The 17426-nt window shown below is 44.8% G+C and overlaps 1 protein-coding gene and 1 long non-coding RNA gene across 2 annotated transcripts in view; one reads left to right on the forward strand and one right to left on the reverse strand.

Annotated features, from left to right (window-relative positions):
• Positions 1 to 1315: 1315 nt before the first annotated feature.
• On the reverse strand, positions 1316 to 17293 carry LOC145515109 (uncharacterized). Its single transcript, XM_081514729.1, is given in 7 exon segments — positions 1316 to 1461; positions 1463 to 2511; positions 2596 to 3207; positions 8515 to 8641; positions 12329 to 12544; positions 12667 to 12749; positions 16789 to 17293. Coding segments are annotated over 5 exon segments (1890 nt in total). The 5' UTR covers positions 12383 to 12544; positions 12667 to 12749; positions 16789 to 17293; the 3' UTR covers positions 1316 to 1413.
• The window catches only part of LOC145515183 (uncharacterized), a 36791-nt gene continuing 36095 nt past the window's right edge, over positions 16731 to 17426 (forward strand). The window contains exon 1 of the long non-coding RNA XR_014060725.1: positions 16731 to 16803. This is a non-coding gene — a long non-coding RNA (uncharacterized LOC145515183). The remainder of the gene's footprint in view (positions 16804 to 17426) is intronic.

Below are 17426 nucleotides of genomic sequence, written 5' to 3' on the forward strand. Positions count from 1 at the left end.
TAAAACACACACATATAAACCTGGCAGACCTCATCAGACACTCCCCTAAATACAAGAATACAGTCTCTCAGAAAACCTCCTATAGAGACACAGAATTTCAGATCCAAGTACTAACAGAGTAAAGGAAAATATCTCAGGTCTTCATAGATTTCAAAGGGAGGAAGGGAAGCCAGGTTGAAAGAAAAGGGAGGAGGCGGGAGAGGGGGGCAAAAGGGGTGGCCTTACAGACGTCTCCTGCCACCTGCAGATACCCAGGCATTATGGGACTTTACCCTGGGCCTCCAGAGAAGGGAGGACTGGAACTCAGCCCTACCAGAAATCAGACCAGACCAGAACCAGAATTCGAGTTCTCTGCCAAGAGGAGGTGATCAGTCTCCAATCCTCAGCTCAGGCTGAGGCCCTTCGACAAGACTCCTGCGTCCAGGACCGGGGGACTAGAAAAAGGGGAGGATAGGAAGGGTTAAGGAGAGGAAAGAGAGAGAAAGGGGGAGAGAGGTCAATAAAGTCTCTTGTTCCTTACCGGCCGGGGCACTCTGGCCAGTTGTCCGCGTCAGGAGACCAGAGACAAAAAGGTCCCAGTTGCGGCCGCTGGGTCTGGTCCATTGGCAGGCAAGCTGGCCCCTGAATACCCCGAGTGGTCAGGATGTCAGTGCGGTGAAGAAGAGTCCCCACCAGAGTCGCCATTTGTTGCAGGAAGGGGGACCCCTCCCAGGGGCTGAAACTGGGCTCTTGTCTAACACTTGGAAATGAATTCTCCGAGGAGACACATGTGCTGACAAAGAGATTTTATTGGGAAAGGGCACCCAGGTGGAGAGCAGCAGGGTAAGGGAACCCAGAACTGTCACACAGCTTGCAGTCTCGGGTTTTATGGTGATGGCATTAGTGTCGGGGTTATTTTTAGCCAATCATCTGACTAGAGTCCTTCCTGGTGGTGCACCCTTATTCAGCCAAGATGGATGCCAGAGAGGATTCTGGGAGGTGGTCGGACAGGTGGTGTCTCCTTTTGACCTTTGCCGAACTCTTCTGGTTGGTGGAGGCTTATTAGTTTCCTATTCCTTAACAGGACCTCCTGTCCTAAAACAACTCATGCAAATGGTTACTACGGTGCCTGGCCAGGGTGTGTGCTTCCCCTAACAGTATGGATTCTCAGAAGATCTGAAAAGTGATTCCTGTGACTGAAGGCTTTGCACATAAATTACATGTCTATGGTTTCTCTCCTGTATGAACTGCCTAATGGTCAGTTAAGGCTGAACATGCACTAAAGGCTTTGCCACTCATTACATTTGTGAGATTTTTCTCCAGTATTAATTCTCCAATTAATTCCAAGGTATGCAATTTGAGTAAGGCACCAACCGCACATATCATATTTACATGGTTTCTCTTTTGTATGAACTCTCTGATTGACTGTAAGGACTAAACTCTGACTAAAGACTTCGCCACACTCAGGACATTTGTAAGGTTATTCTCCATTATGAATTATTTGATGAACTGAAAAGTCAGTCCTGTACCTGAAGGCTGTGCCACACAAATTACATTTATATGGCTTCTCTCCCGTATGTATTGCTTGATGGTAAATAAAGGTTGAACGTGCACCATAAGCTTTGCCACACTCATCACATTTGTATGGTTTCTCTCCAGTATGAGTTCTGTGATGAACTGCAAAGGAAGCCCTGTACCTGAAGGCTTTGCCACATAAATTACATTTATATGGATTCTCTCCTGTGTGAACTGCTTGATGTTTAGTTAAGTCTGGATGTGCACTAAAAGTTTTGCCACATTCATCACATTTATATGGTTTATCTAAAGTATGAATTCTCTGATGAGTTATAAGGCCTGAACTCTGACTGAAGGCTTTGCCACACTCACTACATTTGTAAGGTTTCTCTCCAGTATGAATTCTCCGATGATTCCTAAGGTATGAATTTCGACTAAAGCACTGGCCACATATATCACACTGATATGGTTTCTCTCCAGTATGAACTCTCCAATGGAGTGTAAAGTAAGACCTGAGACTGAAGGCTTTGCCACATAAATTACATTTATATGGTTTCTCTCCTGTATGAAGTGCTTGATGTTTACTTAAGTATGAATGTGCACTAAAAGCTTTTCCGCACTCATCACATTTATACGGTTTCTCTCCAGTATGAATTCTCCGATGAATCCCAAGGTGTGCCTTTCGAGTAAAGCACCGGCCACATACATCACATTTATATGGTTTCTCTCCAGTGTGAATCCTCCTATGAACTTTAAGTGTTGCATTTTGACTAAAGGCTTTTCCACATATGTCACATTTATATGGTTTCTCTCCTGTATGAACTGCTTGATGTCTAGTTAAGTCTGAATGTGCACTAAAAGCTTTGCCACACGCATTACATATGTAAGGTTTCTGTCCAGTATGAATTCTCCAGTGAACTGTAAAATAAGACATGTGACTGAAGGCTTCACCACATAAATTACATTTATATGGTTTCTCTCCTGTATGAACTGCTTGATGGTCAGTAAAGGCTGAATGTGCACTAAGAGCTTTGCTATATTCATCATATTTACATGGTTTCTCTTCAGTATGAATTCTCCAATGAACTGTAAGTCTTGCATTTTGACTAAAGGCCTTTCCACATACATCACATTTATATGGTTTCTCTCTATGGATCCTTTGATGTCCAGTGAGTTCTGAGTCCCGAACAAAGGTCATGGCACACTCAGTACATTTGTAAGGTGTTCCCCTGTGTGCTTCCTGGTCTTGTGCCAGTACTGAAGGGTGCATAACAGCACTCTCACATATATTAGAAATGCTGGTGCAGAAACCAGGAGTTCTCTTAAGTGGTAAATCTGAGGTGCTACTGTTGATACTCCTCACAGCTTGAATACATTCAAATGTTTTCCCTTCAGGTTGAAGTATCTGCAGTTCATCTTGAGAGCTTGATCCATGCCTATTTTCAACAGGCTTATTTCCTGCCGCAATTCTACTGTGCTGATCACTTTCATTTGTGAGATTTTTGTTCTGGGTTATAGACATTCCTTTGTAATTTCTTTCATCATCTCTCCCCTGACACTCAAATTCATGTAAATTTTCTTGGATCTCTCTGAGGAAAAAATCGGTGATTTCATGGCTTTCAGGTCTTCCCAACATCACTGTGTGAAATACTTCTCCTTTATCACTGTTTGCTTTTGTCGGTAATCTCTGGCTTATATGTGTATGGGACATATCTACAAGATATAAAGAACCATAGTTATCCTATTAATTATAATTCATAAATAAATTCTTTCATGTTGAACACATGATCTTACACCAAAAGTAATACCCATCCTGAACAGAATTATGAATCTTCCCGGCGATGATTTTCAAAATAAAAGAAACACTGAAGGAATAGTGTGTTTAATAAAGAAAGAGTAATCGGGCTTCCCTGGTAACTCAGTGGTAAAGAATCTGCCTGCCAATGCAGGAAACATGGATTCAATCCCTGACCTGGGAAGATCCCACATGCTGTGGAGCAACTAAGCCCATGAGCTACAACTATTAAGCCTATGCTTGGGAGCCTGGGAGCCACAGCTATTGAGTCCATATTCTACAACTACACAAGCCATCACAACCTAGAGCCTGTGCTCCAAAATAAGAGAAGACAAGGCAATGAGAGGCTCACACACCGCAACTATAGAGTAGCACCCGCTCTACACAGAGAAAACCTCGTGCAGCAGCAAAGACCCAGCACAGCCAAATAAATAAACAAAATTTAAAAAAATAAAAAAAAAGTGATCATCTGTAATTCAAATTAATTTTACAGTAGGCTAGTTTCAAACACACAATGACAAGAACATTCATATAGTTCAAACCTATGTCAGCTCTCAAAGAAAAGGGTATTATCACACCATGACCCCAAAGCACACTCTACTTGGCTCTAATTGGTAGTAAACATACTACTGTCTCATAATTGAGGAGAAAAAAATACATTATACACAATATACACATACTTAATACATAATTACATGCTAAAGGACAGACAGGGCTTCGCAGGTGGCTCAGTGGTAAATAATCCGCCTGCCACTACAGGAGATGCAAAAGACTACATAGAGTTCAATCCCTGGATCTGGATGATCCTCTGGAGACAGAAATGACAACCCACTCCAGTATTCTTGCCTGAAAGAAATTCCATGGACAGAGAAGCCCAGCAGGCTACAGTCCATGGGGTCACAAAGAGTCAGACACTTCTGAAACACTGAGTATGCATGCAAAGAATAGACAATATATTGTAATGGTAAATAATCCAAAAGAAACTAAATAATGAATAATGTAAAAACTAAAGGGCAGTTTCTTAAAGAGATGGGAATACCCAACTTAACCTGTCTCCTGAGAAACCTGCATGCAGGACAAAAAGAAAAAGTTAGAACCAGACATGAACAACTAACTGGTTCAAAACTGGGAAAGCAGTAAGTCAAGGCTGTATATTGACACCCTGCTTATTTAACTTATATGCAGAGTACATCATGCAAAATCCCCGGTTGGATTAAACACAAGCTGGAATCAAGACTGCCAGAAGAAGTATCAACAATCTCACATATGCACATGAATCCACTTTAATGGCAGAGAGCAAAGAGGAATTAAACAGCCTCTGGATGGGGTGAAAAAGGACAGTAAAAAAAGCTGGCTTAAAACTCAACATTCAAAACACTAAGACCATGGCATCTGGTCCTATCACTTGATGGCAAATAGATGGGGAAAAAAAGGAAACAGTGCCAGATTTTATTTTCCTGGGCTCGAAAATCACCATGGGTGGTGACTGCAGCCATGAAATTAAAAGATGCTTACTCCTTGGAAGAAAAGCTATGACATACCTAGAGAGCATATTCAAAAGCAGAGACATCACTTTTGCCAACAAATGTCCACAGAGTCAAAGCTATGGTTTTTCCAGTCAGCATGTATGGATGTGAGAGTTGAACCATAAAGAAGGCTGAGTGCCAAAGAATTGATGGTTTCGAACTGTGGTGCTGGAGAAGGCTCTTGAGAGCCCCTTGGACTGCAAGGAGATAAAACCAGTCAGCCCTGAAGGAGATCAATCCTGAATATTCAGTGGAAGGGCTGATGCTGAAGCTGAAGCTCCAATACTTAGACTCCTTGATGCAAAGAGCTGACTCACTGGAAAAGACCCTGATGCTGGGGAAGGTCAAGGGCAGAAGGAAAGGGGGCAACAGAGGATGAGATGGTTGGATGGCATCACTGACTCAATGGACATGAGTTTGAGCAAACTCAGGGAAATAGCGAAGCACGGGGAAGCCTGGCATGCTGTAGTTCATGGGGTTGCAAAGTATCAAACATGACTTAGTGATGGAACAAAAAAAAGAACAAAAGGGAAGTTTACAATTGCACAACAAACACAGCATTAGGAAATAAAAGATTCATTTAAAACAATTTTTTTTGGTCATACCACGTCCCTTGCAGGATTTTAACTGCAGAACCAGGGAGAGAACCTAGGCCCAAGCAGTTAAACGTGCCGAATTCTAGCCACTGGACTGCCAGGGGATTCCCTCGTACGATTTAAAATCAAACCAAAACACACTTTCATAAACATCTGTTAGAAAGCTATCAGTATACTGACGTATAGGCCATTTTATGACATTAACAAGTAGTTCATACCAGTTACACTGGATAATACATACAGAAAGACCATCATCTGTAAATTTAAAAAATTAGTAAATGAAATATTCTGTACTTACACAATAGCCATTCAATACAGCAATTCCCTATCTATACAGTAATCTTAACTGATCCAGTTCACTGGCCCCAACATACATGTAAAGGAACATGCTTTGGGGTTCTCCAGTGGCTCAGGGGTAAAGAATGAACCCGCCAATGCAGGGCACACAGGTTCAAGTGCTGGTCTGGGGAGATCACACATGCCTTGGAGCAGCTAAGCCTACGCCCTAGAGCCCGGCACCTGTAACTGCTGAAGCCTGGGCACGTAGAGCCCATGCACTGCAACAGAGAAGGCACTGCAGTGAGAAGCCTGGGCACTGTAACCGGAGGGAAGGCCCTGCTTGCCAGAAGTAGAGAGAAGCCTGAATCACAATGAAGACCCAGCACAGCCAAAAAGGAATAAAAAATAAATTATTTTTAAAATGTCTTATCACAAGAAAGGAATATGCTTTGAAAATTGACTACCCGGAGTCAGAGACAATAATGTCAGGAATAAAATGCAAATTAACAACATACATGATGTAATGTAGACAAAGGGACATGTCACAATAAGCATGACAAGAAGTTAATATATTTTTTACCCAAAAGTAATCTGTGAGGGAAATTCCTTGGTGCTCTAATGGCTAGGACTCTGTGCTTCCACTGTAGGGGGCGCAGATTCCATCCATGAATGGGGAACTAAGATCCCAACTGCCTGTTGCATGCTGCAGCCAAAAATTTCTGATCTTTCCTATAAAAGAGGCAATATTCTATGCAACCTAACAGCACTAATAGTCCAATTTTTCAAATAAAGGCAGTAGACTCCTAGGAGTTATGTTTTCTCTGGAGTCTAAAGAATATCATGGCCATCTTATATCAAAAAGGCTACTTTCCTTTCTATAGTCATAGTGTCAAGGCTAAAATACAGACCAAATAGTGCTCAAATTGACTGTGATAACGGGCAGATGGGCTGATAAAAATCTTGGATTGTTGCTCTGGGGAGATGGGGGTATTGGTTTGATCAGAAGACTCTGAGGGGGTAAAGAAACTCCCTAGAGTGGGGGCAGGAGTGGGGGAAGCTGGGCTCATCCTCCCCCCTAAGAGACAGGGGAAGTCAGAAGGGGACTAGCTCATGGAGAGGGAGACAGAGGGGTTGGGAGGGGTGAAAGGCCACAACAGGACAGAGAACGGAGCGAGAAAGGGCAGTGGGGGACACTACTGGAGCTGTGGGCCGGCTCAATAGAGAGCCGACTTAAAAAGTGAGGATTTGATCAGCTAAAATATAATTTGACATTGTAATATGGACAATCCTCCTCACTAATTGTATAATTCTGTTTCCACTTGTAACTTCTCTTTTCAGACAATTTTAAGTTAGCTTTATGTACCTCACAGTAGGACAGAGGAGGATTCAGACTCTCATCCAGCATGGCAGATTCTTATCCTTCCTCAAGGGGTGAGATTCACAAACATTCGGCAACTTCTAAGGGTTCAGCCCACTGAATTTAAGGTCCCAATTCTCACATAATCCTGTGAATACATCCCATTTATTAGCTAATGAGTAAAGATGAACCTTCCCATCTTGGAATAAAAACTTCATCAATCTTAATCTCTTTTTTTCTTACAGAGTGGCATTTTGTCTTACAAATCCTGCTCACAGCACCAATTAATGTTTTGCCAAAAGTTTTCACTTTCGTCTCAGGGTCAAAGGATTTCCTAACGAAATAAGCCACGTGTTCTATACAAATGAAAAAAGTGAAAGTGAAGGTGTTCACGCATGTCTGACTCTTAGCGACCCCAATGGACTGTAGCCTGCCAGGCTCAACCGGCCACAAGATTTTCGAGGCAAGAATACTGGAATGGGTTGCCATTTCCTTCTACAGGGATCTTACCAACCCAGGGATCAAATATGGGTCTCCCGCATTGCACACAGACTCTTTACCATCTGAGAAACCAGGGAATCCCTATACAAATAAATAATACATAATACAGATAGAGAATTATCTAGCTGACTTTCAATATACTATTATTAAAAGAAAAGAGAAACAGAAACAGCAGAGAATACATCATCAAACTGGCTTCCGACCAACATCCAGACTCAAACAGCGCTGGGAAGTCCCAGGACACAGCACATCTAGAGGTTCAATGGGGGAAAGGTCCCAGGCAGCGTGTCCACTCCGTGGCTGAGACTTCAAAGACTGCAGTTCAGGGTTCCTGCTTATAATCCCAGGACATAAACTGATATTATCATCAATATGTGAGCAAACAGCAGCTCTGGCTTCATGTTAACGTTGTTAGTTTTGTCTTATAAAACTTGGATGCTGCTAAGCCTGGGGCTTGGTTGGCCAGAGCCCCTCCAAGGGCTGAACAAACTCAAGATTTGTCCCCTAACTTATCTATGGTGCCACAAGCCTTGCACTCACAGCAGGCAGTCAGCGTACTCACAGTCAGGGTGTGTCCAGGCAGGTTAGAAGGAAGGTCAGAGGAATGCACTGCTTTGTCTTGAAGCCTCAACAAGACTATTTATTTAATTTCCTTAACATCCTGGTGGCTCTATGGTAAAGAATCTGCCTGCAAATACAGGAGGCATGGGTTCGATCCTTCAAAAGTTTGAAATCAGCTTTATAAATACTCAAGCTCTGAAAAACCTCCTTGTGTATCACACAGTGGGTAGCTCACCTGAAGAAAAGACAAGTTTGATCTCCCGATGCCAATCACAAACCCTTACATGTCTGAGTCAACAAGGCTCTGATCTCAGTCAAGAAAAACAGGGGCTCCCAAAAGACACAGAGGGAAAATGCAAAGATACCCCAAAGTATATCACCACTTCGGAAGGAAGTGATCCTCACCCACAGACAGCAGGTTCCTGAGGGTCTCCACCATCACATCCTTGTATAAGGTCCTCTGGGCAGGGTCCAGGCATTCCCACTCCTCGAGAGTGAAATCTATGAACACATCCTTGAAGGTCAACTGTGCCTGAAATGAAAACACATTTTACCAACAGGCCCTGAGGAGGGTTCTTATTTTCACAGAAAAGGAGAAGAAGCGAGACAGGTAAGGTCAATTCAGCTGAAGTAATATTCTGATAGATCCATGCAAATCTATTTGGCGCAAATTGTTGCTCTCTAATTTAATTTCCTGTTTTTTCGTAAGATGATGATATCCTCCAATCAACATGAATTTGTCATACGTGTGGACAAGACATGAAAAATAAACAAATTACAATCAACAGTGGGTTGTCTATGCAGAAGTGTTACACTCTACACACTGAGTGACATTCACTAATCTAGCTGAGTTACAGCAAGACTGGTGTCTTCAGAGACAACAAAGTCCACAACAGCTTTAAAAGAACACACACTGTGATGAGGATGTCCTCATCACACTGACGGAGGTGTCTCAGCACTTCCTACACACTAAGCATCACTCTGAAGACTTTACCCATGTGAACTTGTCATCAACATAACAGCATGTTAGAGAAAGATCTGTGTCCACCTTACTGGGGAGGAAACTGTCACTCTAAGAAATCAATCAGATTAAATAGTTAAGAAATGAGGCAGCAGCACCTGAGCTCAGGTGGTTGGGAGAGACAACTGAATCTAAGCAATCAAAGAGTTAAGTAACACAACATAAAAGACCATCCACAGAGAGTTCCCTGAGAATACAGGAAACAAGTTCAAGGGAGCTGAAGTGCAATGGAGCAGCATAAATGGTCACTGTACAGGGTCACCCCCTTTCCCTGCTAATCCACAGTGTCAGTAATCTTGTTACGATTTCCATCAATCATGTGATGAGGTAGAAAAAAATTAAGGTCATGGAATACACTTAAGATACAAGTGCAACTGCTACAAAGCATAAAGCATATTTATGAGATGATGTTTTGTAATAAAACCATGGAGTTACAGATCCATGCACTCATGCATGCACATGTAAACACACAACTGACTGAAACAAGAAGAGCTGTCTTTACTTTTTTCTTTCATGCAATCAAAATTTAATCGAGCACCAACTCTGTGTCTCAAACTGGAAATACAGCAGTGAACGTGATGGAGCTTACAATCTAGCAGCCAGTCAGCCAATTACATCCATAATTTTAACATTACTATTGCAATATGTGCTCTGAAACAGGCCTGGTGCTAAGAGAAGATTTATTGGAAAGTCTTGACGTACATCAAGAAATCAGACAAGGTCTCTGTGAGGAGGAAACACTTAGGATTGGCAAGGTGGGAAACGGAAGAGTGTTGCAAGCAGACAGAACAGCCTGAATGCCGGCTCTGAGGCAGGAAGATCTTTAGTGAACAGAAAGCCAGCCAGCCTGACTGGGACACAGGGAACAAAGAGCGGTGATGCCAGGTAGAGGCTGCTTTCTACAAGGTCTTTGGATTTAGGACTTTATTCCAGAAGCTACTGGAAGTCACTTAAGAATCTGTAGGAAGAAAGTTAAGAGGTTTAGATTTGTTTTTTAGTGCTCACTCTGTTGTGTGTGAAGGTCATTGTTGTTCAGTTGCTCAGTCGTGTCAGACTATTTGTGACCCCATGGTAGCCTGCCAGGGTGGCCATTTCCTACTCCAAAGAGTTGCCTTTTGACACATTCTGGGATGATACTCCCATTTTCTTTTTCTTGTGTATTTCAGCATCTTTAGGACATTAAAAATCAATCAGTTGTACATCAGTAAGTTTGTCAGCATTCTATGTCTTTTTCAAAGCTTATTTTGCTTATGTTGGGTCTTCGTTGCTGTGAGTGGGCTTTCTCTAGTTGCAGCTGCAGTGCCCGGCTTCTCATTGCAGTGGCTTCTCTTGTTTTGGAGCACAGGCTCTAGAGTGTGCGGGCTTCCGGAGTTAAGGCTCCCGGGCTCTAGAGCACAGGCTCAATAGTTGTGGCACATGGGCTTAGTTGCTCTGAGGCATCTTCCTGGACCTGGGATGGAACCTGTGCACCCTACATTGGCAGCTACCTTCTTCTCCACTGTACTACCAGGGAAGTCCTAAACATTATCTTACTGTAGTTAAAAAAAATAAAAGGATACTAGTTCAAAAAAATAAAAAGTAATACAAGCAGAAAATAATACACAGAAGATTTATTCTAATGTGTATAAAATACCTGTGTTTAAAAATAATATGAAAGCTTCCCTGGTGGCTAAATGGTAAAGAATCCACTGGGCAATGCAAGAGACAGGGGTTGTTGCCTGGTCTGGTAAGATCCCACATGCTGAGGGGCAACTAAGTCCCTGAGCCTCAATTCCTGAGCCAGAGCTCTAGAGCCCAGGAGGTGAAACTACTGAAGCCAGGGCACTCTAGAGCCTGTCCTGCAAAATGAGAGAAGCCAATGCAAGGAGAAGCCCCCATTGCAATGAGAGTGGCCACCACTCGCTGGAACAAGGGAAAGCCATTGAAGCAACGAAGACCCAGTACAACAAATAAATATATTTTAAAAAATGTGATTTTATCCTTAAGTTGAGGTATGTAGTTATGTATGTGTGTGAAGTACACAATCAAAAATTTATTATTATAGTCCATTAATGAAATATTTAATTAAGATTAGGAAAGTTGGGGAATTCCCTGATGGTCCAGTGGTTAAGATCCGACACTTCCACTGCACAGTTTTGGGTTCAATCCCTACTCACAGAACTAAGACCACCCAAGCTAACCATGCAGCCAAAAAAACAAAAAAAATTAGTAAACTTGATTTCACAGTTTAAATGAGAAAATGTAATGAAACACTCTCTAGACCTGAAGTCTCTTTCTCAACTTTCCATTCCATTGCCAAACACTAAGATTTTCAAGAGATGTGCATTTAGTTTTATTATTATTTTTTAATTTATTTTAATTGGAGGCTAATTACTTTACAATATTGTAGTGGTTTTGCCATACATTGACATGAATCAGCCACGGGTGTACATGTGTTCCCCATCCTGAACCCCCCTCCCACCTCTCTCCCCATCCCATCCCTCAGGGTCACCCCAGTGCACCAACCCTGAGCACCCTGTCTCATGCATCAAACCTGGACTGGGGATGTGTTTCACATATGATAATATACGTTTCAATGCTATTCTCTCAAATCATCCCACCCTCGCCTTCTCCTCCAGAGTCCAAAAGACTGTTGTATACATCTGCGTCTCTTCTGCTGTCTCGCATATAGGGTTATGGTTACCATCTTTCTAAATTCCATATATATGCGTTAGTATACTGTATTGGTGCTTTTCTTTCTGGCTTACTTCACTCTTTATAATAGGCTCCAGTTTCATCCACCTCATTAGAACTGACTCAAATGTATTCTTTTTAATGGCTGAGTAATATTCCATTGTGTATATGTACCACAGCTTTCTTATCCATTCGTCTGCTGATGGACATTTAGGTTGCTTCCATGTCCTGGCTATTGTAAATAGTGCTGCAATGAACACTGGGGTACACGTGTCTCTTTCAATTCTGGTTTCTTCGGTGTGTATACCCAGCAGTGGGACTGCTGGGTCGTATGGCAGTTCTATTTCCAGTTTTTTAAGGAATCTCCACACTGCTCTCCACAGTGGCTGAACTAGTTTGCATTCCCACCAACAGCGTAGGAGGGTTTCCTTTTCTCCACACCCTCTCCAGCATTTATGTACTATAAAAAGTCAGATCTGATTCCCCCCTTTTCCAGATTTTAACAAGTATTGTGCATATTCATACCTGACTTCCACGTGCAGTTTCCTTATCCTGGTTGACAGAGAGCAGACACCGCATCAGGATGGGCCCTCAGCAATCCCTGCTGCCCAACAGCACTGAGACTCCATCTCCAACCCGTGCGTGAGAAGCCCTGCCCAGGACGGTGTCCAGGGGAGCCTCCTCACAAGGGCCAGGTCACAGTGTCATGGGGAGACGGGATCTAAGTGGAGACGACAAGCCCTGAGGGAAGGCCCTAGGTGAGTGTGTGTGCACAGGAGTCAGACAGGATATTCCCGAGTCAGACACGATTAGCAAGTCCAGAGAAGGGCATTTCAGGAAGGACAGACTGAATATGACCTTACCTGAGAAAGAGCCATGCCTGACTCCTGTTCTTTCCTCTTCCTCCTCTTCTGGGCTTCCTCAGGCAACAGGAGTCTTCAGAGGTCTATCATGAAAGTGGAAAACACGCTATTTAATGCCTAGAGTCAACACACCCCCTTCCTGAGCCCCAACCACACACACAGGGAAGCCGTCACTGTGTGGAACAGACAGTCCCGTGGCCACTGTATCAGGAGGGACTCAGGACAGTCAACTCCCGCACAGAGTCCAACATGGGACTTTCCCACACTTTCCCTCGGATCTCACTCCCCTCCTGGTGAGGCCTCTTGCACACAGCAGCAGGGGCACCTCCGCTGACCCCACGATGCCTTTCAGGTCACAGAGCAGGCCCTGGTCCAGCCCCACTCAGAGCAGAGCACCCTCCCCTCCCCCAGGGCCTGATCTCTGTCTCAGAAGGGGAGGCTAAGAGCCCTGGTGCTCAATGCAGGATCCAGATCGGAATCATCTGTGGCTCTGTGTACATTCCTGGGGCGAGGCTCTACACGAGAACCTGAGCAATGTGTCTGATGGGGGAGAACCGACTAATGAAAGGGTTATGTGTATACATACCACACACCATGTGACCATGTGACACATGTGTACACCATGAAGTATTTATCACAAACCACTAACCAAGACATCCATCACCTCCAAATTCCCATGTTCTGTGTGTGGTGACAACACTGACAACGTACTCTGCTGACAAATTCCCAGTATGCAGTAACAGAATAGGATTAACTACGGTCAGCATGCTGCACACACCTCCCCAGGACTTACTCATTTCACAACTCAAAGTCTGTACCTTTTGACCAACATCTCCCACAACAATGCTTGTCACACACACACACACATACACATACACACACACACACACACACACACACACACACATCCGATTCACTGGGTTCATCAAAAGGTCCACTCTTGCTCTCACAATCCTCCTGGAGACCATGACAAAGCTTCCCTTCACCTTCTCCCATTTTTCTACCTCTTCTCCATGCATGGTTGAAAAAGAGCAGAGATGACTACGCATGCGCACTACAACAGAAATCTGCCCAAGCTGCAAATCCAAGGACACTGGGCACTGAATATGGAGAAAAAGAACCTGGTCATCTTGGGAAAACCTGTCAGTAACTGTGGACGTTATGTAGTTGAGAGATACGTGGACTGGATTCAATAAAGAAGTCACAAGAGAGAGGCCCCAGTCTCACTGGCTCCTGTTCTCCCTGCTCAAAGCTAAATGCAAGACAACCACAGTAAACTCAGCATCCGCTGCTCTGGGAGATGAACTGCTGGAAGGCAAAGCTGCTGTCCACGATGGCAACTGGTCCCTGGATGGACAGAGCGTAGAAGACCTGGGGGCTGCAGTGAGCAGGGACACAGCAGACTAAAACATGGGGACACCTCAAGACACTAGATCTGTCGGGCTCATTAGGACTCCCCACATCTTTTTGCTTTTGAGTAATGAAGTCTCCACATGGGGTAAGGATCAATTAAGAGTTGAAATGTCTAGAACAAATATGGGAGCCATCATCACCAAGCCTGTAACCTCCATCACCCCTGAGGATTCTTCAGCCCAACCCACAGTCCCAGTCCTCACCCCCAGAGTGAGATGCTGCAAGCATCCTGGGAGGAAGAGGAACACGGTGAACCCTTCAATGAAAGGAAAACAGGAAACACTTCAAATAATTAAAGGAGAAGGGCATATCTGATGAGGGTAATTAATACAGAAGCAGTAAACCTGGTTAACATGACAAGAGAATATCAGAAGGAGATGGGGAGACCTCTCTGGCCTAGACCTGAAGGAACAGAAAGAGCAAGGGCAACAGTGATATAATGACCAAAGGTAGACGTAGCAACTAAGATCCGAGACAGAGAAGGTTTTGGTGTCTATGAACAAGGACTAAGTGAATGGACCAGGACAGACTGACCGTGAGAACGGGGTCAGCTCCCAGGATGAGACTGGAGAGGCTGGCGGCGACCTGAGGATGACAAAGGGCTGTGGAGCCACCTGAGGAGTCAGGATGCTGCCCTGAGGACATGGGGAAGCCACCGGAGGTGGGAGGCCTCCCTTCACATCAACCTTTATCCACAGAAGACGGCTCATGATTGCCTCTCAGACTCTGAGCCTATGTTCCCGCCTCCATCCTACTGTCGTCCTTTTTCATTTTGCAAGACTGGGTTCCATTTCAACTTCTAATAGTAAGTGGGCTCTCCCTCCAAGAACTGCCACACACCCAATTTGGCCAATCATTTCAGAAATCACTATTGCTCAACTTCTGGACCTGAGGGAAGCATCACCAGATCAACTCAGCTCACTAGTTATGAAATCACATTAAAGAGAGGAAAATGGAGTATCAGACTAACTGCTTAAATTATGTTGTGACTCTTAATATAAAAGATCACTGACATCCATACGAAGTATTCATCAAAATGGTGTCTAACTATTTATCAGTTACCAAAAAAGGTTTCCAATATATAACATAAACAGGAAACAGCAAATGGGCCTCTAATAAAAGTGAAACAAACCTACCATTAATCAGCTTATTAAAAATTCTTTCACTGAAGAATTCTGCCGCAAAGTAAAAAAAAAAAAAATGAGAATATAGCATATTTAGAAAGGTGACATGAATTAATTACAGGAGGCTACCAAATCTTATTTCACAAGTGAATAATTGTTTACCTGAAGGTAGGTGTTCAGTGAACTAGTCTTTATCCCAAGATACAAAAAATGAAATATAAAGAAAGGAGAAAGCAAAAAGTTAAACCATCACAAAGAATATTTTTAATGTGCCTGGAAAGGGCTTCATGTAGTAAGAGAGTCAGTTCTTGCTCCACTTCTCTCCCATAACCTCTACTCCACACCAGGAAAAGGGAAGGGGCTGACCCACCTCTGAGAGATAAGCCACTGCCGCAGCCTCCATCCCTATAGGCTTTGGATGTTATCTTTTAATACAGATAATTACAAAATGCACAAGCCTTACAGACAGAAGTTTTGCAATTCTCATTTTCATCTGTATAATTTCAAAAGGAAAGTTTTAAACTTGGTAGGTTTTAAACGCAAAAATCAGTGTATCACGACTTAAAAATCCTTATCCAATCGATTCAGCACTCTTCTGGATCTAGTCCCCTCCCCCACCTGCACACTGGTTGTTTCCACTTCATTTCGTTTATCTGTTTCCCTACCTCCTTCTCCGTCTCCCTTCCTCTTCCCCTCTGCTCTCCTGCTGTGCCTGTCCTCCTCTCTACTTCTTCCCTGACTCTCATCCCGCCTCTCTCTGCCATCTGTTCCCGTCAAGCTACTTTCTCTCCAACCTCCCTGGTGATCCTCAATCTCCGTATTTATGCCTTTCTTGCTCCATCTCTGCCCTTCCTTCCTCCCAACCCTCTGGCACCCCCAAGTAGCTATGCTTCCTCTCAGCTTCCTTTCTCAGCTCCTCGAATCACTAGGAGTCCCCTTTCTCTCCCAGCAGGATATTACTCTGTTAGCCAAGGCCCCAACTCTTGTGTCCCCTTTGCGGGCGCTCTGTGTGAACTGCCTCTCCACTGTCACCCTTTGGGACCCCTGATTTACAGCCCCTCTCCCTTGAAGGTTATAGAAGGGGGCGGCAGAGAACGAGATGGTTAGATAGCATCCCTGGACTCAACAGATACGAATCTGAGCAAACTCTGAAAGATACGGGGGTCGCAAAGACTCGGACTGAACAACACCTTCGTATCTTACTCACCTTTAACTCTAAGGAAATTCTGCTCTTCTCTAAACTTTTCCCCTAACCGCTACCTTCAAGGCCGATTCTTTTTCATACTGTTGTCTCTTCACAAGTTCCTCACCAGTCCTCTTCATTGCCATCGCCTCTCCCTCATGCTTTTCTCAATTAAATATTTCTCTAGGAGTCGCTGTCTCTGCTGCTTCTGAACCCCTGGCCTCCTATTTGCAGGAATGGCGACTGAATAAGAAGCCCGCCTCCCGCAAGCGCCAAACTGCAAGGGTGGAATCTGGGACGGAAGAACCTCGGGTGTCACGTGGCTGGCGCAGGTCACCTCCCCCGACTCGGCTCAGGGCAACGTCACTATGAAGGCAAGGCCTGCGGGGCAGAAGGACCCACCTGAGGAGACTTGAGGTGAGAGGGGCTGGGAGGGAAGGGGTCTCAGCAGCGGGGCGGGCTCTCCAGAATCCCAGGACCTGGGAGACGACACGGCCTCTCTGGGAGCCGGCTGGGCGGGGCGGTCGGCGCGGCCAGGGGCCGAGAGGACGAGGCTGGGGCCGGCGGAGCTAATACACCCACCTCACCGAAGAGAATTTTATGCGGTGTAGGAAGGGCAGAGGGGTCAGTGAGGTCAGTAAATGGTGTGAAGCAGGAAAGAGGAGCGAAACGCAGCGTCTCTGTGGACCAAAAGCTCGAAGCGGCTTCAGAGCGACTTTAACGCAAAATGGAGGCGCCCCTTTGCCGCTCACCAAGACGTCTGAACTTGCTGGGGATGCTGGGACGGGCGCGGGGATTTAGAGTCACTAGCGAACCTGAGGCTCGGGCTACCGAGGAACGGAGACTGCAGGCCGCAGGTTGGATTAGAAAGAGACGCACGCCGAGCCGAGAGACCTCCACTGGCCGCGCCCCGCTTCCGGGTTTGTGGGACGCTGCGCGCACGCGCAGTGAAAGGGCGGAGCGGCCAGGGGGCGGGGACTCAGCGGAGTCTGGTCGTCGCGGGGCGGGGCGTTGAGCGAAGCCGAACACGCGGGGGGACA

Source organism: Giraffa tippelskirchi, chromosome 7 (genome assembly GCF_054371585.1).
Source record: "Giraffa tippelskirchi isolate mGirTip1 chromosome 7, T2T-mGirTip1v1.2.pri, whole genome shotgun sequence".
Taxonomy (NCBI): domain Eukaryota; kingdom Metazoa; phylum Chordata; class Mammalia; order Artiodactyla; family Giraffidae; genus Giraffa; species Giraffa tippelskirchi.